Source organism: Ostrinia furnacalis, unplaced genomic scaffold (genome assembly GCF_004193835.3).
Source record: "Ostrinia furnacalis isolate ACB-3 unplaced genomic scaffold, ASM419383v2 OfSCF7594, whole genome shotgun sequence".
NCBI lineage: Eukaryota > Metazoa > Arthropoda > Insecta > Lepidoptera > Crambidae > Ostrinia > Ostrinia furnacalis.
In genome coordinates this window covers 19,784-45,721 of record NW_021137833.1, presented here as the reverse complement: position 1 = coordinate 45,721, position 25,938 = coordinate 19,784, and the positions used below count along the sequence as shown (strand labels likewise).

The following is a 25,938-nucleotide window of genomic DNA, read 5'->3' as shown; positions in this document are numbered from 1 at the left end:
AATTGTAATATTGTAAGGTAACATAGTAGATCAAAAATGTTTAATCTGATAAGTGTGCTGTTAAGCTCTTGTAAATATTAATGTGTGTGCCTGCCTGTATATCCTGGGCATTGGCCGAAAAACTTAAAATGAAGCTTTTTTAATCTTAAATAAATAAAATTAGTAATTTTTGTGACATTTTCCGCCTTCCTTCTTTACGTATAGGTTTCCTAAATCATGTCATGACTACGGACATTTTTTAATTCACAAAGCTGTTAGTCGCAGGCAACTATTTCAATTTTCACTTAAATTTTTTGAAATACCTACCTACACAATCGTTTTCGGAACGCAATTTAATTTTGACAGATGAGTGTGAACTGAGTGACATTGACACTTGACAGTAAGAAATTATTGATAAAAATTTCGTCGATGTGATTATTCGTGATTACAGAGTGAAATGAAATCCATTTATTGAAATTATATACCCAGTAATCAGATAAATGAAAAATGTTCACATTAAATAATCAAATAATTATGGAATCGGAATTAAGGAAAGTGACGATTTCTAGTCTTGTAACATGTATTTATTTACCTAGTTTAGTCACATTTATTTCGTACAAAGGCTTACTTTATTCCGTTGGGAATGCGTCTTCTTTTTATATGTTAGCTTTAATTTTCTCGGCGGAGTTGCTGAAGTCCCTCTATCTCAATGTATCCAGTGACATTCAAGCGAGGAAAGCGAAAGCCAGCAAGAGCCGAGCGGGAGATATACTGAAGTCTCTATTGTTCCTGCTTGTTGTATTGTTCAGCTACTTTGTCGGAATCATATTGTTTGGCGCGCCGCTTCTCGATAGCCATGAGGAGACACTGATGCTGGCCACATTGATGACTTTACTGACAGTATTTCCATTGATTGCGCACACTGGAGTGGAGGCGTCTATGCAATTGATGTTTGGACTAAAGACTTATGGCAAGGACACAATTATACAGATGCTTATCAACAACTCATTGTTGGCTGTCGCTGGGGCGTGGCTGGGAGCAGTAGTGATTCCGCTGGATTGGAACACTCCGTGGCAGCAGTGGCCGATACCGTGTTATCTTGGCGCCATTGGAGGATACTTACTGTCAAATGTGCTGACTGTATTGAAAGTATGTCTGATGGCAGCAGCTCAGAAATACCCATCTCTGAATTTTGTTGTTAATATTATGAACACTCTTCACAATACCAAGAGTAGGATATAATTTGTTCCCACTGCTATTTATTTATTAAATTTATTTAATAAAAAATTCAGATTATCACTAATAAATCATTGTATTTTTAATCAATTTCCTGTTTAACAGTTTATGATGTGATGTATTCTTTAATAGTATTAATTTGAAGATAACTAAGATTTATAGTAAAACTGCATTTCAAACTATTGGGCTTGTTTAGAAGATTAATGTACTATTCTATTTTTTATTAGGTGCACATAACATTATATTTAATTTGTCTTGTGATTTAAGGATGAACTTCAAATAAACTGCATTTATCACTGTATTATTCAATATGAAGTTTTCTTTGCCTAGTTGTGGTCTTACTGCTTAGATTCTACTGGTAGTAAATCCTTGTACACTGTTATACAATTACGTGCTCTGTGCATTGCACCATCCAGTGTCAAAAGGAAATGCTTGCATACTATGGGTAGTAATAATAGCAATTAGCAGTCTATACATATCCTATAGTTTAGTACCTAGTAAGTTTTATTGTTATACTAAATGACTTGATGATACAAAAAGGGTTGATTGTACTGCTTTTTTTAAGAAATATTTTTTTATATCAACTATAAAAACACCCGTATATTATCCTACCATAAATATTTACACTGGAGGACTTTAAACCTTTATAAGGCAGAAGGAATATAGTTCCCACCATATTTTGAACTTTATTCGCTTGTCAAGGTCCAAAAATAATGAAAAATTTGACTATGCTATGACTTAAAAGGGGATTAAATTTTGTCGCTCTATAAATTGCTATCAAGTCAGATACCTCGTTTAAATTAGGAGTTAAAAATAACACGTTATTAGTAAATTAATAATTTTATTCTTTTATTTGTTAAATATTTACATAGCCTATTTAACAATCTAATTTAATAATAAAATATGAAACTTAACTAACATTTGCTTGATCACATTTTTCACGTAACACCTAAATTAGCATTTTATTTGTTGAACATGGTAATTACACTGGATCTTTAGATTCACGTGTTAACAGCAATAAAATTTGCGACCTAAGAATTATTATGAGTATAATAAAGTAACAATAGTTAACACATCTAAGGCCTTGTTGATATATCTTTTGTTTAAAAGTGCAATAATTCATTAAAAAATGGTTGTAGGATATACAATTTCAACGATTTTTGGGTTCCTTAACTGATACAATGCTAATTTCCATCTCAACTTACTCTTGACCAGTAAGACAAAAATTTTAACGGATTTATGGAAAATGACTTAACTTACAAAAATACGACTGTATTAAAAGTTTAATTACACAATACAGCATTAACAACAATAGACAATCACACATTTCAATATTGCGTCAACGTTTTAACACTACAAATATTCAATCACTGAAAAGGGTAAAGTAGGTGGCACAATGATTAGGTTAAACTGTAGAAAAAATATACTGCTTCTATAACAATATCCACTGTATTTTGTACCATTCGTTCAGCTCATTGCGATGTGGTCTTGTATACAATCGTAATAAAATATTGCATTTCGTTAGCTTCTATTGCTAATTTGCTACTGCGCTAAGCGTCACGGTAGCTAGTTACTTTTTACATTATAGGCTTTATTGGGTCCCGTCGCAATGGTGAACACCATAGGATGGGATCCCTCAGATTCATAACGACGTAGGAAGAAGTCCTGCGATAGCAGTCTTCTGTCCCTTGCCATACTACGCTACAATTATACCGATTACCGACAATAACTTTGAAATGTGGCAGTGGTATTTATCATTAATTGGCAACACTACCAAAACTTATAATACATTTAAACAGAACATTGTAAAAACATATTTCTATTATTGAAATTGATAGGTAAAAAATGTGTAAATATTTATGGGAAATCGACTTCTATAACTAGAAATAACAACGTTTATCATATAATGGAGCAAATAGTGAAACTGTACGTCGACTAGAATCGCCGCGTCTACCGGTGCTCTAGCAAACTGCTTTGTCCTGTGCCGCGTGTTGGGCCCAATTCTGAGACGGTGGCTATTTCATTCTTTAATTATTGGTAAGACACATTACACAGGCCTCAGAACTGCCAAATAATAAGAAAGGCAACCCAGGACAGACTGTAATACCGTCTTAAAACAAGAAGAGCTGATCCCAAACAATGGGAAAAAGGGCTAGGGAAAATAAGAAGAATGGAAAGAGAGAACGACTTTAGTGATTTGCAATTTAAATGTTAACGGTTTTTTGACAGTGTTATCATGTTATTATTTTTATTAATCTATTCAAATTTTAGTAACATACAACAGTCTCAGAATCGAGCAAATTGTAACATTGCTTATTATTTTGTAACTAATGTTTTAGTACATCGTAATTGCTTCGTACAAACCACTACGAAGTCGTGGCACACTTTTACGATTACAATGAAAAAATTCAACAGCGTATTTACACCGATACTAACTTTAAGCCTATTCGTCGAACACCTAATGTAAAAATAAAAATCTCATTCGCAAAATCATCAAGCACCTTTGTAAAAAACATAGTACAACTAGCCACCACAGGCCAACCGTCTCTCCTTAAACTAATAATTATGAGAACTACGCGATTGATATTCGTATTGAACAAAACTATTGACGTTAAATGAATACCCTGTCACAGGATTTGAAATGTAAGTCAAGTAAATGATCAAACCGTGTTCTAAGTACGTCGTACAAAATAGCACACCGTGAAATAACTAAATAAAAGTCCATTACGGACGACTAAAAACCTAAAGTAAAAAAGTTAGACACCATAAATTGGATTTGACACCCCGGGGTTTGTCGTTCCGGGACTACAATACAAACGCCCGAAACTTAACGTTATCTCGTTACAGTCACGTAATATAAAAATGCACTGCTAATACTAAGTTACACGATACTATCAACAACCTCATGATTCCGAGTGAAATCTTCGATCAACTTTGGCTACAAAACTCTATTAAAAACGGTAATTAGTAAAACTGATATTATTGCGTTTAATGTCGATCGGAGATGTCACTCGGAACTGTAACAGCGATATATTCCGACCCGTATCCGCTCGGGTCGCAACTGTAACAGGGATATATTCCGACCCATATCCGCTCGGGTCGTAACTGTAACAGCGATATATTCCGACCCATATCCGCTCGAGTCGCAACTGTAACAGCGATATATTCCGACCCATATCCGCTCGGGTCGTAACTGTAACAGTGATATACTCCGACCCGTATCCGCTCGGGTCGAACGCAGTCGCCAGCACATCAAACTGTCCATTTTTGTTGCAGAATAGCACCTATCACAACTAAATAAGATGCCCCAGTGTTCAGTTCGATGTGCCGTCGTTCGTACAATATTACGGACATCGGTTTGGTCACAGCAACAGACAGTTGCCAACGCCTTATGGTAATGTATCTTGCTACATCCAATCGTACCTAACGATACTTAGTAAAGCGTGTACTTTTCTATAAACTCTTCATTTATACATTTGGTACAGATATATTTTATATCTATTCAATCTCATAGCTGATATTTAAATGATCACAAAGGTCATTGATACATAAGCAGGATTTTTGTTAATAATTTATAACAAGAAACGTTCCATTAGTCCGTTTGGCAATGACAACTTACAGTGTTGCCAGGTAATATATTTTAGTAGTTCTTCATGACATTAACAATGTTGCCACACGAAATATTATCTTAATTGGTAGTTTATTTGATAAATGTGGATCACTGCTGCGGCTTACGTGTTGTTGGTATCAGGTTGGAAGTAGTGCAGGCCGTTTATCTGGAAGTCAAAGAAATTATTTGTCAAATCGGCTGTTAATATGCATTTAAATTAAATTAGCCACCATATTTCGTACATTGCCTAATTAACCAAACCTAGATAACAAAATGACAAAGATAAAGATAAAAGATCATTTATTCACCGAGACAAGGTAGATGTTACAATAGTTTAATACAGTTCAGCTTATCTCACCAGCAAGCTAGTGTGTGATTATTAATTTTTTTTTGAATTGATTGATTTGAATTACAGATTTCCAACTTCTCATCTTCTATAGTTGTGACAAATTCAAAAATTCAAATTCAAAATTTATTTATTGGAAACAAGAAAATTTGTACATGAAAAAGCGTGTACGGTAATAGCCGCAATAGTTTCAGAGAACTGTGGTGCGACTACTAACGCCCACTTCCGTAATGTCTTTACGTGACTTGTCTAGTCACTCTTCTCTTCAAGCAGCCAAGTCACCATAATTCTGAACTTTATTCCGTAATGTCAAGGTAGCCAGGGTATACGAAGGTGATGAAGGCGTAGATAGCCAACTAACCAATACAAAATGATAGATTTTTCCAAAGGATTTTAAACTTATTATCTTAAAGGTCCAATATCTATTGGCCATGGTTGTGACAGCAGACAAGTAGCCGCACTATTCTGAACTCTATTCTCTTATATTAAGGTGTACCGACCGTCATGTCGTACTCGGTGACGAAGGCGGGCAGCTCGAGCTGGTCGCGCGCCATGACGGAGTACAGGTACTCGACGCCGGGCAGGCTGTGCACCTTCGCCTTGATCGCCGGCGCCATGAACGTCGTGAACCACCACGTCATCATCTGGAAGGGCAACACGTGTTATACGTCACATATTACGTCATCAAACTCAAACATTTTATTTGCCATTAAGTAGGGTACAGGTACAGATGGAATACAGGAAAAAAGCTCATTATCCTACTAAGCCAATGAGGGCAATCGTTTTTATACTTAACAGTTGGCACCCCTGGCGATTGACAGGACCTTACTCTACAGTGGCGCCATCTTGATGAGTGCAAATGCGATAGTCGTCGTACCACTTTAGCGCTCACCAGTTGGTGCCACTGTCTTCGCTACTAGCAAGTGACAGGACCTTACTCTACAGTAGCGCCATCTTGATGAGTGCAAATGCGATAGTCGTCGTACCACTTTAGCGCTCACCAGTTGGTGCCACTGTCTTCGCTACTAGCAAGTGACAGGACCTTACTCTACAGTGGCGCCAACTGGTGAGCGCTAAAACGATAGCCCTCATTACATATTATCATGAAGCAATTTCAATTTACACAATTAAGAATTAAGATTTTATATTGAGCATCAGGGGGCTTAGTGTGTTTACGTCAGACGCATTCGATGTCAAAAAGGGAAATTAAATGTATGACGGGTTGTACAGCGCCCCTAGCGGAAACTTGCAAGAACTAAAATCTTCATATATTTTTTTAACCGCTCGCTAGTGACGACGTTTGATGTAAACTCACATTAAGCCCTCTGGTCATTTGGTCTCCACTGCAGAAGCACGGGTATCTAATTTACCAGAGGCAAATGGAGGATTTGGCCTACACCCTCCACGCTGGCCAGACGGGTTGGCGAGGTACAATTACATGCCATAATCATAATATTAAACTTCGGTTTCGCGATCATAACGCTGCGGTATGGCGGACACAAAATCGCATGAAAACGTCTAGATCGTGAGACCAAAGACACAACATATTATGTGTCACATATTAAGTGCCACATACATCATATTTTATATTACTTACAAGTTTAAAGAAAAAATGCCGTGTGGTAGGCAGTTAAACTACACAGCAAAACGTATGTTATATTATAATTATCGCAAATCGAAATTAATAAATTATGTATGTTTAATAAAATATTATAGTAAATAACTTACTTTTGTCCAAAACGTGGGGTGAACGATGTAGAACGCTTTCAAGTTCTTCTTATATCTGTAAATAATAAAAAGATGTCATGAATGAAACGGACCACACTAAATAGACTTATAATATAATTAGATCAAGGCCGAGAGTCGATCGGGCCCTACATTTGCTATTTAAAACTCATGAATGTCTTGACGACATCGTTTCTGTACTGTTAGCATAGATTAATCATTTTGGTATAGCCTATCCTATAGTAATGAAATAGCATTAGTGCACTGGTATGAATGCTATTCTATGTATTGTATTATCTATGGCGGATAAACATTCATTCATCATTAAAGTTTGCTCCCTTGTGGAATAGTCTTCGCAACCGAATTGGTTGTAGAACTATGCAGCGATTGGGTTTACATTATCAAATGCCTATTTGCTCAGGCCCAGAACAGACGGTGAAACGCAACTGCAACGAAACTGCAACTGCTAGTTACTTTTGAGTTGCTACAAAGTTTCTGCCATAGCGTCCGTTGAGAGACCACACATGACGCGACCAGTTTCAGTTTCATTCATCAGAATCCTCAGAAAGTTGCAGTTTCGTTGCAGTTGTGTTTCACCGTCTGTTCTGGGCCTAAGGGTGAGTTGGACCATCTTACTTAAACTTTGAAAAACGTAAAAATCTGCCAAACTCCGTACAAAAAGTACCATTAGTGTTATTTTTACGGTTAAAATAAGTTGGTACAACTCAGCCTTAGAGATTAGCATTTTTCAAATAAGAAAAAATAATTTATTCATAATATTCATCACATGTCTAGTTTACATGTTATGTTCGTATGAGATAACCGACGTTAATAAACCCACATAAAAAGTGGAATGCAAATTAAGATGTAAGTGTTGATTGATTAGCGTCTCTTAAACTAGTCGTGTTTTTTTAAAGAATATTATTAATTTGTATTGCACAAATTACTAATAGACCTTTCGGTAAAGTAAATATACGCTTATTGTTGTTGTTAAAGGTGGATTCATCACAACACAATAGCAGAGTAAATACAAATGAGTAGGTCATCTCATCTTCATAGAAACGCCCGAGCGCGGTTTGTATGTGAGCGCGCCAATACGTATGCAGCGCGCACGCACACACTCGACAAAATTCGGGGCAACTCACCGCTAATCCACGCTAAAGGACATTGTCAGAAACCGCCTAAAAAACCGCCCAAAAACATTAACCCATCATAATTATTTTCTATTTTTTTTAATACATTAAGCACCCTTTCATTCTAATGGACACTTAAGCATTGAAAAATTAAATAAATAAGTCTTTTAACGTTTATTCTATAATACTATTACAACTTCCGGACGTTTTGGTGCGTGGCATGGTCTAAAACNTCATAAAATAATTAAAAAGACACGGTAAGCGGCTAGCGGTACCGTACGGTACCAGTAATTTTGACATACAGTATTTCCCATTATTATTACCTATCGACGTAATTTTAAATCATTTCACAATAAGAGCACTTATGGAGAATACAAGATTGTAACAAAATCAGTATTTCACTATCACACAAAAAAAATATGATCACTTACTTGAATGGCGCGTCAATTTTTAAGAGAAAATTTTGATGCGCTCACTTCAATCATTAATTACACACAACTGAAAAGAATAACTGTCAATATTTATTCCCAGAAGCATAGACCATATCTATTGGCTACGATTTGCATCAATCAGAGCACTGCATCTTTTCATGTATTAATGTATAGAGCCAAATTAAAACACACAAAAAAATGGTACCATATGGGACCGCTAGTCTATAATGGGTTAATTTCCATTCTAAGAAGTAGGATATAATAATAACACAGTTCTTGATTTACATTAAGATAGCTACAGATGTTTTCCAGGAATTTTGGATGGAACGGAAAGTTCCTATAATGTATTTTTCACGTTAACTCCTCCGTTTGAAATACATTTTATTTGTATTTGAGAAAATAGATGAAAAAGTGTGCTAGATCTACGAAACCTTAATATTATTACACACACTATATTATCTTTTAGATATAGTAAAAACAAGTATTATCTTCGAAAGACCATACATACCTTGACAAACATAAACTACTGTTTTTTCAGTACCTACTTAGTATTAGGTAGGTACTTAGGTACTTCAATTTGCAATCAACGATAAGTTTCCTTAAATCAATACATAGACGAGATAAGTAGCTCGGTGTTAATGTTTGTAACATTGTCAGTTTCTATTTTGATTCTGGATTATTATAAAAAAAATATCCTACCCGTTCGTCCCACCAAGACTGGTGGTGGGACGAATGGGAATAAAAATTAAATATTTTATTAAATCCCGTTCGTCCCACTGGTGGGACAAAGCTTGGTGGGACGAACGGGAATAATCCTTTGATTCTTGTAGTATTTTCACAGGTTCAGTTTTACCTTAATTCCTGAGCGCATCCATCTTCCTCAGTCCCGTCGACGACCAGGCACGCTTGCCAGGTTTGCTGACAATCCATCCATCACCCTGCTGATTGATCACCAGGAAATAATCCGATAAACTTTCCAGCATATTTAGAGACCTGTTTTTTTAAGTTGATTTTTTTTTTATTTACTTACTTAACATTTCGCTCTGGCAGGTGGTTACAGAGATGGTGGTTTGTAAATCTATCACTAGGGTGGAGACCTGGAATAATAACACGGTCTCACGAACACAAAAAATGATAAGGACACAATATCTAGTTGTGTAGTTACAAGAATTTGACTTGTATGGGCGAATAGTTTGATTTCTTCTAGCAATAATGATGAGCGCCTTCTGAAGCTCAAAATTAGAGAAAAATTGACGCGCAACTTGTTGCTTTCGAATAAAACTAAATGTGTAGGATCGGCAAATGTGCCGTAATTTTATAATCTACTATCGGCCGCCCACGACTGAATTCGTACAAATTCGTATGCGTGGATCCCGTTTTACCCCCTTAGGGGTTGAATTTTGCAAAATACCGTCTTAGTGAGCACCCACGCTACGTTCTAAAAAGAACCTTCATACAAAATTTGAAACTCCTAGCACTTGTAGTTTCAGAGATTTCATGATGAGTAAGTCAGTCAGTGACCTTTCGCTACTTATATGTTTAACGTAATACCATATTATTCTGTGGTACCTAAGTAATACGTTAGGTAACAAATACTATAAAGAAGATTCAAGCTATACTTTGGTAGGTATCTTAGGTTGTAAAAGATGCTATATTTAATTATATTGTAATGTACTGTACGTACGAGTACCTACATGATCGAATTCATGATAATAGTATTTTTGTCACCTCAAACGTAACTTTTCCAAGTAAATATCCGATATTGAAATAAGAATATTATTTAGGTGGATATCGGGGATTTGGTTCCTAGAAGCTTTTGCTTCGTTTGTTTGAAAAACAATATTTTGATAGTAGATTGGCTTCTTTCTTTGTCTTATTTTGGATAGTAATAGTGTAACTCGTTTCTAGGAACTTATCAAAGGAAGGACTGTCCATTGTTGATTGATTTTCGACCATTGTGCTTTGACCTTAGGTACTGAGAAAAGTGGTATATCAGATGACCGATTGGTATTGGTCAGTTCCACGATGGAATATACCTAGAGTTGAGTTTTATATTCCTGTTTGGGTTTGGGCAAATAACCTTGCCATTATGGGAATGTTCCATGAAAATCATTGCCATGTGGACTTCGTGTAGCCATTCAACTTGGTTAGCCACTTCATCTCTATCATTAAGTACTAAGAGTTAACATCACTGCAAAGTATACTCTAAGTCAAGCACATAAGAGCTAAGTCCACCAAGTCCACCTACTTGTAAGGCAGCACGGTGTAGACCTCCTTCAGCCACGAGAAGGGCGGGTGGTTGGCGGATGACGCCAGCGTGTGGAAGTACGCGATGACGTAGTCGCCGCGCACGATCGGGTCCAGCAGCTTGATCAGGTATAGCAAGGCCTAGAACAGAGAGATTTAAAGATAAACAACTGTCTTAACTATCCAAGTATGTTAGAAGAGGCCCCTTCCTAACGGAGGTTGTGTCAGATGAAGCTATTTCTTGTTCAATTAAAAGAAACTAATAATAATAAAACAATAAAACTTCCAAATCATCCATTTGCCTCTGGTAAATTAGAGAGGGTCTTGCCTTGCTTCTGCAGTGGAGACTAATTTACTGATGATGATAATGATGAAAACAATAAGAAAAGTGTGCCATAAAGGTACACAGCAAATAGTTATGATGATAGACTATGCCATGACGCTGGTTTTTAGCAGATGACCCTTGTGAATCTTGTGATACTGGGTTGGAAAATATCGGTTGTGATGTGATAATAAAAATGAGCCCATAATTATTTTAGTTTTCCGTGTATTATGGAGATTGAAATTGTTTTTATATGTACATAGTAGGCATTTAGAGAAAATAATACACAGTTGATCTTGAAGAACATCTGTGCATCGCATACAAATCGCGGTGTTTATTTCTCGTATGTTTATCGAGGTCGCCGAACCAACGTCTTTGCTAGTGCACAAAAAAGGGTATGTGGGGTGAGCGCCGTGGGAGCACACACGTACGCATAGCTCAGATAACTCCTTTATTGTTTTGATTGATGATTTCCAATTGTGATCAAGGACGGTTATTGATTTATTATTGACAGAGGATCTTTCAAGTCGAAATAGGAAGAAATCCTGAAAAAGATGGTCGGTGGAAAGTGGCAGGATCTCTTGTTACATGTCTTTATGAGATTCACGAAAGAACGCTTTCTCGAGTGGATTATCATGTCACGGTAAAAGCCAAATGGCGATGAAGATGCAAAATAAGCCATATGAGGAAATACCGTTTTCTAAATAAATCCATAAACTTTAGTTCTAGCCAGTCTACTTTTAAAGAACATTCTGAATTTTAGTCGCAGTTGTCAGCGTCTGGCTTTGTATGGAGGAGATGGATCGATCCAAAGTATTGACACGAGTAGTCCTGCTTCATAACCTGACTGATTCATTGCCACCATATTTTGAACTATATTAATTAACAGTACAACGCCTTCGAATTAGACTTCAACATGCCACACATAAAGCTTCAAATCAGCAAACCCACTCACCTTATCAAGGTCGATGTCTCCAATAGGGAACCACTTCCCAATGAAGATGACGACGGGCCTGCCGAGCCGGTCCACGCCGCTCTGGTAAAGACAGCCGATGCCCGACACCTCGCTTAAGTCCTCGGTGCGCGCGCGCCGAAGCAGACGCTCGTATCTGGAAACAAAAATAGGTTGAGTTAGATCTCTTGTTGCATTTGATTAGATTAAGGGCATTGGAGGTAAGGAGGAAGCCCTCTTATAGTGGTCCATGTGCAAAACATGTGAGGGGAACTAGGAGTCTAGGACCTTAATATGACCTAGGCTTAATATGAGTATACATAAAACGTCGTCACTAGCGAGCGCGTTAAAAAAATAAATGAAGATTTCAGTTCTTAAAAGTTTCCGCTAGGGGCGCGGTACAATCCGTCATACATTTATTGTCACTATTTTACGAAGTCGATATCGAATGTGTTAGACGTAAACTCACACTACGCCCCCAGATTGTAAAGTAAAACATTTACCTATGTCGAGTTTGTGCCGAGATTTGATTGTCTCCTTGGTGAACAGGGAGCTCTTCCTATTGTCTCTTCATCTTTTGGGCCACCACTTTTAGACAAACAATAAGTTTAGAATGTGCAGTTAATTTGAAACGAGCTTGCTTGATGTGATACTCTCCTCTACCTGATAATTACCAAAATCTGTTGAATTGCTTCTTCCGTAGTTCGTAGTCTTTATTAGTAGCTTTTGCAGTTCAGTATTAGGGTGCTAAAGTATGTTGAAGTGTAGGCGTAATTTGAACAGTCATGATCGTAACAATACCTACCCAATGATTTAATTTTAATGATGAAGTCATTACATGCCAGTCCAGCATTGTACAACTGGTTATACTTATTAGTATGATGCGCACAGGATGTGAGACCGTGAAAAAAATGGATGAATGTCACCCGACAAGTTCCAAGACAAACATGGGAATATTTGCACGGATTCATTCATTGCCCTCAATAGTAATTAGCTGCGTTTGTTCTTCACACATTTTTATCTTCCTAGGTGCATGCACGCGAATGTAGATTTTATTATCACGGCTCACGGGTGTATTTGCCTCCGAGACAGTTTGACATTGGTGTACATACGAGATTCGAGTCAGTCGACATGTTTTGAGATTTTGGTGCCGAGATTTGTTTGCGCTGCTAATACCTATGTAATTAACACCAGTCTGATGATACCGTTTTGAAAACTTTCTTGCTTTCGATGGCATTTTGTATAAGAAATCTTCCAACTCATTGTATTACTTTTCAACCCTTTATAAATGTCTGAAGATGTTTAATTAAGTAAGGATCTGGCTGGCTGACTGGATAGGGATTCTATAGGACACTTTTTGTTCTAGGCAGATACTAGATTTAAATAATCAAGTTACATTACAAAACCAAATGAACAAGTAAACGAAGCCCGAAAATTGGGTGTGGTTATCATAGCTATAAGAGAGAAGCAATCACTCATATCCAAAGGAATAGTGGTCAGATCTAGATCTAATTTATTGGTCGCGTGTTTACTAACCACAAAGGCAATCGCGCCGCAAATAGAGTTATGCGTATGAGTAATGTGACATAAGAGTATTTCTCAAAAAAAATGTACGTAACGAAATAGTAGTAACGAAATAGTAAGGCCATAAGGCTTGTTATACATTGGCGAAATATTGTGAATGCTCTTCATTTATTCAATTCAAAATATTTGTAAGTATGCACCCAAATACGGGGTAATATTAAGGGGTTAGAAATAAAATAAGGGAGTAATCATTCATACTATTTTAATAAAATTATTTTTGTTCCATCATGTTTATCCATTTTGAGTCGTTCTCTGTAAGCTTTTTGCCTTTCGGCATTGGTTTTTGGCGGCATTCCTAAAAAAACAAAAGAAGTAATCACATAAAAACGTAATCTAAATGATTTGATAATTTTTTGCTGGTGGCACTTCTGTAAAGCAGATAGTATCCAATCCTTTTGTTATTAACGCTCTATATTTTTTGAAATAAATTAAGTAGTGAATATTACTATGCTTAGTCAGGTAATAACAGTATACACTCAGCATTATGTTGTACTTTTTCGTAACGTAACGAAATTCGTAAAAAACGTAACGAAATATTAGACAAAATGAGATCAGAAACAAGTATTTTTTTGATAAAATTTGTTACAGCAAATATAAAAGCTTACTAAATGTTCGTACCACACGTATTACAAAAAATGGTTAAATGAAGACTTACCGTTCTATATAAAATCGCTGATTTTACTGCCTGTTACGAAAAAGTAATCCCACAAAACACACACGTTTTCACTAATTTTCGCGATAGATGTTATGGCGGAGACGTCAGGCCAACAGCCATTCAGAGTGCAGCTATTGTTGTCCGTGTAAAATAAATACGGAATTGTTCAGAAACCATGGGAAAGTAGAAATAAATCGTAACTAAAGAGTAAATAACGAAATAGTAAATGAGAGCGACTCATTTTGTTTTTTTGCTTTAAATTGCCAATTCATTATGACACCCCATAGAAAATCAATTTGATACAGAAACTGCGATTACTGTAGAACGATAATACAAAGAAATTTACAATAATTTAGTTACGTATCGCATTTTATGAAACAAAAACACATGAAAAAGCTAGGGTGGCAAACAGATTTTTGTATGAAAGGTAAAAAAGGACTATTTTTAAAATATCTAAATATTTGGTAATAAGTAGGATTATAGCTATAATTCTTCGTTATCTTAAAGATTAATATTCATCCTTCAAAATTGTGTGTGTGTTTTTTTTGTGTGATGATTTATAAATATAAAACTTTTGAACTGTTTCAAAGCACACTTTTTTTTTTCAAAATGTACATTTTTTTTGAGAAATACTCATAAGCGCTTGTATCTTGAATCTTGACCTATATCCACTATTAGAACTACGCAGATCCGCCGGTTGATTTCGTGTGAAATAAATAAAAGCTGTCCGTGAATGTAGTAGTAATACGAAATATGCAATAAAAAACTAGATTCAGATGGTTATAAAGCGAGAGATCTAAAAAATACTTTAACCTCGATATTTAAATATCGCTGGTTATAAAATATTATGAATGTGTTTATGTTTACAACATCTATTTATCTGACTGCGCCAGAAGGAGGGTTATGTTTTTTTCAGGGTGATTTTAGACTCCACAAGACAGAGTAAACAACGACTCTACGTAGACTTAAATAGACGAGATCTCTAGGTTTCGATACGCAATTAATTTCTCTACCATACCGATGAAAGAAAGCAGTCTGAATAGGATTGGCGACAAAAATAGAATAGAATAGAATAGAATAACGTTTATTTTGCTGCCACATGAATACACATACATACATAAAACAAACGGTCAACATTACAGAACCAGTCAAAAGAATGATAATTAAAATTAAAATTAATCGGGACAGTTACTTGGCGGCGCTGCAGCAGCAAAAAGGTCCCCGTCTCAGCATGTGTCAAGTGCATACCACATGACGCTGATTTTCAGACGGCGGCCGTGGTCTGAGTTGCTCGGTGTATCAGGATATGAATTTTATAAATGTCAAATTTAATGTCAAGTAGTAGAAGAAATTAATACAAATAAAAAATAATAATAATTAAACAACATTAATATGTATAATTAAAGGAAATGTCAAAATTAAATGTCAAAAACGATAGAATTGTAGATGTCAAAAAGAATCATAAAGAACAACTAGAGGACTTGATGATACTTAGCAACGTGTCATTTTTTGAATGCTGAGTAGGTGTTTTCTAAGTTTACTTTTGAAAGTAAACTTAGATTGAGCTTGTCTAATGTCTAAATAGTGTGTGGTGTATCCAGGGCAACTCATTAACGGGCCCGCTAGAAAGCAGCCCCTAACGAGCCGACTCGGGCACTCTTAATTGATTGCTAATTAAATACATCGCTTGTCGTTTTGCTCAATTTGTAGTAATGCTCTCTTAGTGAGAGCATTATTCATGTTATGATAATTTCAACTTTCTTCGCTTCAGAATTGTGGAGATTGTAACTTGTTCAGAAAAGTTTTTAATATTCTCGCATGAAAAGAATATTTTTACGACATTAGTGATTCTCTTCATGTTTTCGCAGTTACTCGAAATAATTCGCATTCGCATTCATCTTCTACCATCTACAAGACCGATGATACAAAAAGGTGGAATTTTTATAATGTGAAGCACAGACAGATGGTATCAGGAATTCAGGGCATTCCAGGACTTTGATCAAAATATCTCATACACGCGAGTGTATATTTATTTAAAAAGTTAATGGCTAACTCGACCTTCGACCTCATCAAAGGAGGAAGCAAGAGTTAGAAGCCATAGGAAGTGATATAAAACAGATTCCAGGAACTCCATTGGTAAACTCCGCTTCGTCGTATATGAGCTTTTAAACTTGACTAAAAGAAAATAATCGTCTAATCGACTTAAATATCAGCTCCGACTATGAAAGGAGGAAGCAGAAGTAAATATGTTATTGCTAATCCACTGACATGAAACAGATTTCAGGAAGCTTTTGCGGTAGACGCCAGTTAAATTGAATCGCAATTATTTGATTACGTTATTATCAGTTAAACAGTTTATATTTGCGAGCCCAAATTAGAAGGATGTTTGTAATAGTTTGTATATTCTGACTGGATGGGTTTTAATGGTAAAATGCTATTACTATCAAATAGTTCACGATTTCGATTAGCTATTTGTTGTAAAAGGTCATCTGCTTCGGTTTCCTCAAATAGTGTACGAAAATAGCCCAGGCGTCGATGTAACTCATCGCACGTCAGTAGTGCCCACGTCACGTTATATGTTTGGGGAGCACACGCATGTTTGTTTATTATTCAATGGCAACCTTTCACGACTATACGTTTGTGGGTTTATGGAATAAATAATAAGATAGTAGTAATTTGTTGTGGGGTGTAAAAATAGTTCTGAATGATATGGATGGTACTATTGATGTCCAAGCGAAAGGTCGGGTAGTGGACTTCGAAATAATTACATTACTCAATGTTATGGCATATTGTTTTGGCCATCAAGATTCACATCAACCAGCCCATTAATGTAATCAACAAGGACTTGAAAGGGATTCGTGCGTTGTAAGAAATGGACCTATCAAAAGAACGTATAAAGTATGTCCCAAATTATCGAAGTTGTATATGAAACTTGGTTGGTAGGCAGATGTAAATCAGTGTAAGTCACTTATTCCTGTACGGCTGCTGCTAGTGCGAACTGCGCATGTCCTCGACGCCGGGTCATTGCCTCTGCATCGAATTTTTCAGCTATAATTAGCATCTAACTATTGTGCAGTTTCGGCACATGCCCAGAATTAGCTCCGATTTTACAAATCCAACATAGGGTGATAATGGATGTAAAGTTTTGTTTGTAATCAAGTTCGAAGCTATTCATATCTTTAGTCCATCGCTGAGTTCTGGCTGGACTCCAGCAGCTCTATGCTATGATCGCTGCTTTTTAATCGAATAATATATTTCTCACTGTGTCAATGATTGCCACACCTACTAGAAAAACAGCTTGCAATCTATTACAGTTTGCACCCCGCATCCATCACTGTTCATATCGAAATTAATTCCATCAACACCAGGGGGTGCCTTCAGCAGGGTGTCGGCGCCACCGAGTCGCCATTGACGTGACGTCACCCCCCCTGCATTGCTATGCATCACATTTAGAGTTATGTACGAACTACGGCCACCTAATGCCTCGAACCAAACAACGATGGAAATACGAACAATGCTACGTTGGAAAATACGACGTCCATAAATTTTTTCGCTCGGAAAGTAATAGGCGAGAGTAAACAGTGGGTGGGGAAGGTCCTTCAAGGTCTTATTACGAATTGGTGGTGCATTTTCTAGGCATTATCTATTAGTGGGTAGGGTGGATAGTAGAATAGTCGACGGCACATCATTCTGGACAATGTTATTGTAAAGTCGCTTTAATTTCGCGAGGAATAAGGTTACCAAGTTCTAAACATTACGTCATAATGTTGCGTGTGTAATGTGCTTAACGCGTATTTGATTGAGTAGGCTGTACTTATTCAAGTTTACGTTTGAAATTACAACACAAAATTGAGATTTCTGACGAGTTTATAAAATAGGTATTCTAATTCAATGTCGACTAACAACACTCAATCCAATTCTGGAATACATATTTATTTTTCATCCACACGAAGTTTAATCGGATTATTTATTTAATCCTAAGCCAGCATACATAAGTTACGTCAGTCAGACCTATTTCAATTGGCAATGTATTCAGCTTGTGAATAACACGAGAACTGCGTATATTCCAAGGGTAAAAATAATCCGTTTTTTTAACGTAGGTAAATATTTCGTCAACATTGGACATAGCAAATTAACCCAAAAATAGAGAAAGAGAAGGAATGGAAAGAAAACAATGAATCTACCATCATGCATCAACTTTAGATTACCAACTTCGATACAGGTTTGACTGTCCTTGACTTTGATTGACCATCTACACTAATATTATAAAGAGGAAAACTTTGTTTGTTTGTTTGGTTGTAATGAATAGGCTCAAAAACTACTGGACCGTGTTTAAAAATTCTTTCACTATTCGAAAGCTACATTATCCACGAGTAACATAGGGTAAATTTTATTTTGGAAAAACATAGGATTCAGGGGTCCACGCGCGCGAAGCCGCGGGCGGAAAGCTAGTAGGTATGTCATATACCTACCTATATTGGTTTCGAAAACCGTGGGGATAATACAGCTCTTGGAGTGAAGTGATTTTTGACAAACATGATTTAAGTTTACGAGGATGGTCTTTATAGAGCAGAACAGCTGTTGTTCAATAGTTATATAGAGCAAGTATGAGCACAGCTCGCACTTGACCCGGGGCGGGACTCGCCCGCCGCATTAACTTTTACGGCCCTCCACCGTTCAGGGTTGCCAGGTGTCCGAGGAATGTAAGTGTTCGCAATAAAAGGTCAAATCCAATCATTTTTCACGATATGATTCATTTGATATCGACAGAAAAATTTATGTGTTATTGCCACAGATCTGCTGGTCGTTTCTACGATCAAGTTGCAACCTTGTTGGTTCCTAGTTTGGTTCGAATTTTGCACTAGAACACGAGTGTGATATGGGAACATTAAAAAGACATCAGTTCAATATCGGCAGCGACATCTATCAAATCTTTATTGCTCTAAAAAATGACAGCCCTTACAGATATCGCTCATCCCATCAAATTCTCCTTAGCGTATTGTAAAAAAAGATGTCATAATCGTTTACCTGGCAACCCTGACGTAGACTTGATAGCGTCTAGACTTGTCTACGACACTTGTGTCGCCTGTCGTAAAGAGTGGAAAATAATGAAAGCGGGTGGGGCCGTGCTGCAAGATCATTCGAGTAGGCGCACGGCCTTACCTATTCTCAACCATCCCATTTTCAAGAACTACATTACGTGCCGGTTACTTTTACGACTGAAAAGGATATTAGACTTCCCTTTTATAGTAATAGCCTTCTCATCCGGACTTTTTGTTTGGGTCTCGTGTGGGGTTAAAAGAAATGATGTCTTTAATAAAATAAAACAGATGAGGAGTTTTTAGATAAGGTTGTAAGTAGTAAAGTTGTAGGAACTATATCAATGTCGTATAGGTTTTAATAATAAATGAAGACATCGCCCAATCGGACCAAACGATTTAATGCGGCAGCACTTCTTCATAATTCTTTCAGGTTGATTCAAGCCTGAAATGACGTATCATCACATTATTTCTTAGACACACAAAGAAATTATCCTATTTCTTATACATATAAACGCGTACAACTTTTTATTTGATGCAGTATATGATATTGAATCCTTTCTATAGTTGTGGCACAAAAGCTTTTGCAGGCTCCAAGTACAATTTATTTACCGATCTTAACGTTTATTATTTTGAAGGTTTACATTACGTTTTTTCTGATCACGCTGATACTTCTACACCACTAAATTTTAATCACCGAAAAAAAAAATTCTGGGTAATGAGTTATTGATACTGATCCCATTTGTGCAAAAAAAAGAGTAAAATAAAGTGACTCAAAATATCCTCCTAAAATTGGTAATTTATTGACACACGCGTCGCTAGCACTATTTAAGTACGATAATGTAACACTTATTAGAATTAAAAATGGTCTAAGTTAGCTAGGTATGTAATAATAACACTGGAAGCGTGGTCGAGGCGTGAGCGAGACAGACAGATTGATGCAACGTGCGAGCGCGTACGACTACTCTAGCGAGCAGCGGAGTGACCCAGCTGTGACGCGTAAAATACGGACTAACGAAAATTTAATAAAAAAAATAATTTCATGAAAACCATTTCTTTTTCTTTTGCTTTCAATATTCCACACGTTTCTACATAACCTGTTAAAATTTTTTCGGTGATAAAAATTTAGTGGTGTATACTTTTCAAATTGCGTCAGGTGTCAAAGCCACATAGTCACTAGACAGTCACGTGCTGCATCGACCAGCCGCGGCCACCCGACTGATAGCAGCGACCACATGTCGGACATGACCGCACGTTTGATTGCGCCCGCGCAACTACACCAGCTGAGGCTAGATTCTAGACATTCTAGAACAATCCTTGGAGGATATAGAGTAATCACTTAGTGTTTAATGTAAAGAGGTTAATTGTCATGTGCATAAGCTCCTGCCTTCTGAGCTTTTTAATAGTATTAATAAGAAGGTACATATTTTGATAACTGAGATAATGTTATCGGTTGAGATCGTCAGTTAGGTAGTTTTCTTTGTCTCTATGACAAGGGTAAAAATATTTTTGGTGTGCTTGTGTTGTCACTACAGGAGAAAATCAATTTTCTGGAAGCTTCCTGAAACTGACATCTTCAAATGATGTCAAGAGGATCTGTGTCAACGCCAAATTAATGAAGGGGCCGCGTATCAACGCTTTCTCGAGAAGCGATTAACCTTATTACCTAATCCTCAATCACTTGGACACTGCCACTAGATCAACAGGCGGAATTGGACGCCGAAACTCCCAAGGCAACGGCAGTTTCCGACCCAATTAACGTGTTTACAAGACATATCTTAGGAGTTCCGTACATTAGGGACGACTGAAGAAAGGAAAAAGGTTAGGTAGGTAATTTAATATACCAACCAACATAAATATTTAAAAGATGTGGAATTCGGGAGCATCGTTTATAACTGTCTGGAAGACGCGAGGTAAACTCATAAAGGAGAATCACGTACAAGCGATCATTCACCATGTCGCTTCAATAAAGGTGCCGATGTATAAACTCCGTTCCGAGTCACAGCAAGCGTGCCGCTGTCACATAATTTATCCGATATTTTGGGAAAAACACTCTTGTAGTGTCCTCAAGTATTGGATGTCACAAAATCTATTAATATGGCTGAAATCCTTCTCTATTACATTTTATACGTTGTAGATTATGTAGCAAAGATCATCCATAAATAAGTACAACTACATCGTTCGTTTCAGCCGAAAGACGTCCACTGCTGGACAAAGGCCTCCCTCAAGGTTTTCCACAAAGACCGGTCTCTCGCCGCCCGCATCCAGGCACCTCCCGCAATGTATGTATGTGTGTGTAACAACAAGTAGTATGAGAATTTATCTAATTGCAATCATTGCCTACATACACACCTTAAGCAGTTCGTATCGTAACGAGCATGAGAAAATAAACTGAACTGAAAATACAAGATTCAGATAAAGCAATTTGCTGAAAATGTTATGAGAAAGCTTCCGAGCAGATGCCGTACAAACAAATCTGCATATCATCACCATATCTGACGTAAGACTTGTTGCTTTGTCCTTAGTTTGCCCGAAATCCACTTTGCAGGATTGACAGGTTTCATTAGAATGATGAGTTTTTTCTACGTGTTAGCAAATCTCTTTTGGTGAACAACTAATACATAAATAAATACATAAAGCGAGTTATACCTACATGTATTTAGCTATTCCATTAAGTTAGAAAAGATAATACTGATAATGGGGAATATAGTAAAGTGGCGGATCAATGGACTCATCAAATATTCAAAGCCATTAACTTTGAAAAGGGTAGGTAGGTATGTGTGTGGATTGATACGTCCCGAAGTTCACACAAGTTTAAAAACAGTTGGCGCATGTCAAACGGTAGTCGTGCGTTATGATGGGAGCATAAACATAAGTTTTTAAACGAGCAATTTCGACGAAACAACAATTAAGGCAGCGCACGAAACAATTAATGCTCGTCGCTAATTCGCTGTGTAATTAAACGGCTAATAATAGCTTGTAAACATGTAATTATTTAGAAACCCATTTTAGCGACAATTTTCATAATCACTATTGTTTTGGTTGTGTTGCTTTCTCTGATAATGATGTGATTCTAGTAATAATTAAATTGCGTCAAAATATTGGTTAGGTTTATAAATTATTCATTAGTTTTGAATTTACAATCAAGAATATGCCTTAGCGATCTTATTAGAAAGTTCTTAATCATAAAACTCACTTCTCTTCTGGCGTTTCTTCTACAGGAGGAGGAGGCGCGTGCGCCGATAGGTCGGGCATCTCCACTGCCATCGTATCCATCGCCATTTTGCACTGGTTTGTGTTCGTTATACCACACTATTTATTCACTATTGTCCGGACACTCATCTACTTCGTTTAAATTATAACTTTCAACTATTCTTATGACGATACTCAAAACTGTAAAAGTAAAATTGACTTAACTGAATGAGGATTTCCTTCAGTGAAATAATGTATGATCTTTGCTATCCGTACTTGACAATTAGTCGTTGTTTGGAGTTTAATTAAAATTAAATTTAAGTACAGCAGTAATAAACTCTCATTAAAACAAAAACCTGTGTCGTTACAATAATATCGTTATAGTGGATAATATTGAAGATGTAAACGATGTTTTATAATAAGAACCTAGTGATGCGGGAATCAGTCAACCGTGTATAATTCACGTCAACCACAATGTTAGCTCTAACCCTATGCGACACGAATGCCTTGTTAATATTTCTCGTGTAATGTAATCGCCGATGACTAAGCGTCGTCAAGTGGTACCAAGGTGAAGTATGATCCACCTAAATGCTAAATTAAATGCACTGTAGACTCAGCTACTGAAATCGTTTTATTTCAGGAAGTGCATGCTTTGGTAACGAACAATAAAGACAGGAATGTTGAAAGTGAATGCAACTATTACGTGATGCATAGTTTGTGTATCGTAGCATAAGCATAGTATTGTGATTTTCATGGTTTCTGCTGAAACAAGTAGGTACTCAACATCTACAATCATGAATTCATAATATCCCAGACCGACCAATCAGGTATTACACCAGAAAATAGTAGAATTTGTCTTTCAAAAACTAGGAATAGTGACCATTTAGAGGAAGTATAATTTTTACGGAAGTGATACAACTAATCACAACCGTCAAGCAAATAAAGAATTAATTATGAAAACCAATAATGATTTGAGGTTGGTTTTCATTAATGAAGATTGCTTTCGGTTAATTTCTGTGATCACGCGTCGGTAAAACTTGTTTATTATTAGGTCGAAATTGAATCCGGTGAATTCTGGTGGTTCTTGGTCATTTCGATGTACCCAGGTAAAAGCTATCGATCTTAAATCCTAAGCCGATGTAGGTAGGATTACAATCGCGAATGCAGCAAGCACTAGGCAGCCTCAGCCAGTTGCGACCAGTCCAGCCGAAGTGGAAGACACGTCAACACGTGGAAACCCTTGAAGTACCAGAACGTGACTCGGGCGCTTTAGCGTGCTCGTTAACCGCAAGTTATGGCGTTTATCCACGGTAGCCGCCGATATCGATGCGGCATTTGCGAGGGAAACAATGGCCTAATCTAAAGGTTGCAGACTAACAGCGTTACACTAATTCCGAAAGGCCATCGCGTCTGATATTACTGGCTGTTTGATGTACAGTCGATATCACATCAAACTATAATACAGTTGGGAAATAGCTATTAGAACACATTAGATGCCACAATGTTTAGGTCAATGTTCTGTCCTCTGTATAATACAAAATTTTACGACTAAAGTAGAAACAACGCGAGGTGATTAGCAAAAAGTGTATTTCGCGTCATTAAAGAGATTGTCCAAGAGAGAATGGAAACAAAGGTTACCTACGGTGACTAATCTTGTAACAAAAATTGAGAAGGGCAATATCAAATCTTAGGTATACTTTGATAAATACTATTGAGCATTTATCAGAAATCCATCAAGAGATAAAGATGAATTCAGTGACAAATCGGAATATTTGTCTTGAAATATCTGATTCTAAAATGGAACAACTGAAAAAGCTGTAAACAAAGACAAATAATGTTCAGGGTCATAACTAATCATGCTTAATTATTGTGAGTCAACTATATAAATAACTGAATGACTGCACTGACCTGGTGCAGTACAATGATATCAGAACATCTCAGTGACTTGATAGCCCTCGCAGCCATTATTGCTGCTTTGTTACATGACACGGGGACGTAAATTGCCGGTATTCTCCGATCTTAGATCACAATAGGCTATCGTTGCAACTTTAGAATTATTCAAACATCTTATATGTAGATCCACACATAATGAGACAATTTGATTTACTGAAACGTGATACGATGAAATTAAAGACACGGTTAACCCTGAAACTTCTCTACGTAGAAATAATAAAGAACTGTTATTGTGAATTTAAATACTTTAGCTCTACTTTAAGGCTCTAATGGAAATTTTAACGTACTATCTGTTAAGACAGTAGTTTCTTATAATAACAATAAATCTTACTGCAAATATGACTAACAAAAGTAATGTGACGAACTGCGTAAATAAATAGTAATGAGTATGAGTAATAAATGTGCGCAAAAGTACGTCAGTTTGCTGTTCCAAGTCAGACCAATTAAGATTCTGTTTTTGCTTCCGGTTTTAAAGTCTGATAGCGTTTGACAAAAGATACTGCAATGATTGTTTAAGTATTTGCGGATTTTGTTACTATTTTTGAGAATTCGAAGAGTCAATTGGAAACGAATATTATATTCACAAAATCCCCTCCCCTCCAGTCGTCTGGCTAGCATAGGGAATGTAGGGCAGAATCCTCCATTTGCTTCTGGTAAATTAGGGATTCGTGCTCTAGGAGTGGATACAAAATGACCTGATGTTGATGGTAATGATAATATGCCGGACGATTAGTATAAACCAGAATCGCAAAAAAAGATATAAACAAATTAATGCGATCAAATTATCTTGTAGAGTTTTAGTTTAACAACTAGGAATTACAACATTTGAAGTGCACTAGCAGTAAACAATAGTTATGTAGAAATTAAACACAAAACGGTACATAATATTTACGCAAGAGTGTGTCAATTTGTTGGTTCGCTATTTAACTATATCAGGGTCACGTGTGGTTTCCGGCTCAACACTGTTTGATAAAGGTCAGACCAGGGAAATGATCTGAAATGGTTGTACAGGCGACAGCACATAAACTGTGGTATCTTATTGTAATTGTAACAGGTGCTGTTTTGCTACAAAAAATATGGTCTAACGTGCAATCGTTGTAAAAATACGGTAGATACAATTGGGACCGATGGACTCGCAATGTTTAAAGCCGGAGGCGCAAATAAACTGCAAGATAAAAGTAGAACATTGGGAATTGTGGTGAAACTAAACAGACTGGGTCAACTTGACCAAACGATTTTGATATAAATGGGTCCACTTTGGAAACACCTCTGAATTTGTTTTCAGAGAGGGATATAGACAATATTGGACATAGTTTTTAGTCCTCTTTAATGGGCCATTCATGACAAGTAAGTGAATGCGTGATACAGCACAGTTAAATAAGCGAAAGAGTTTGTCAACAAATTCGCGACCTGACTCATGCCCTGCGCTGCATTTTGATCAAGCCCAAATAAGTCAAGGAAATGTACATGCGCACATATTTCTGGAAAGTGCTCAGAACCAAGTGCTATTTTGGGATCGACAATTTATAAAATC

The 25,938-nt window shown here is 36.8% G+C and overlaps 2 protein-coding genes across 3 annotated transcripts in view; one reads left to right on the top strand and one right to left on the bottom strand.

Moving 5' to 3' along the window:
• The first annotated feature begins 372 nt into the window (after nucleotides 1-372).
• On the top strand, nucleotides 373-1,474 carry PIG-F (phosphatidylinositol glycan anchor biosynthesis class F). Its single transcript, XM_028322116.1, has one exon. The coding sequence runs from the start codon at nucleotides 487-489 to the stop codon at nucleotides 1,219-1,221; it is 735 nt and encodes a 244-aa protein (XP_028177917.1). The 5' UTR covers nucleotides 373-486; the 3' UTR covers nucleotides 1,222-1,474.
• Nucleotides 1,475-2,158: 684 nt separating this feature from the next.
• Gdap2 (ganglioside induced differentiation associated protein 2) overlaps nucleotides 2,159-25,938 on the bottom strand; it is a 40,236-nt gene continuing 16,456 nt past the window's right edge. Inside the window, exons 2-7 of one of the 2 annotated variants that reach the window (XM_028322120.1) lie at nucleotides 22,456-22,652; nucleotides 11,985-12,138; nucleotides 10,709-10,848; nucleotides 6,900-6,954; nucleotides 5,672-5,815; nucleotides 2,159-4,991 (exon numbers count right to left, since the gene is read on the bottom strand). In XM_028322120.1, coding sequence (XP_028177921.1) covers nucleotides 4,947-4,991; nucleotides 5,672-5,815; nucleotides 6,900-6,954; nucleotides 10,709-10,848; nucleotides 11,985-12,138; nucleotides 22,456-22,541 — 624 coding nt within the window. In that variant the 5' untranslated portion in view covers nucleotides 22,542-22,652 and the 3' untranslated portion in view covers nucleotides 2,159-4,946. The remainder of the gene's footprint in view (nucleotides 4,992-5,671; nucleotides 5,816-6,899; nucleotides 6,955-10,708; nucleotides 10,849-11,984; nucleotides 12,139-22,455; nucleotides 22,653-25,938) is intronic. The other variant, XM_028322119.1, reaches the window with a different exon arrangement.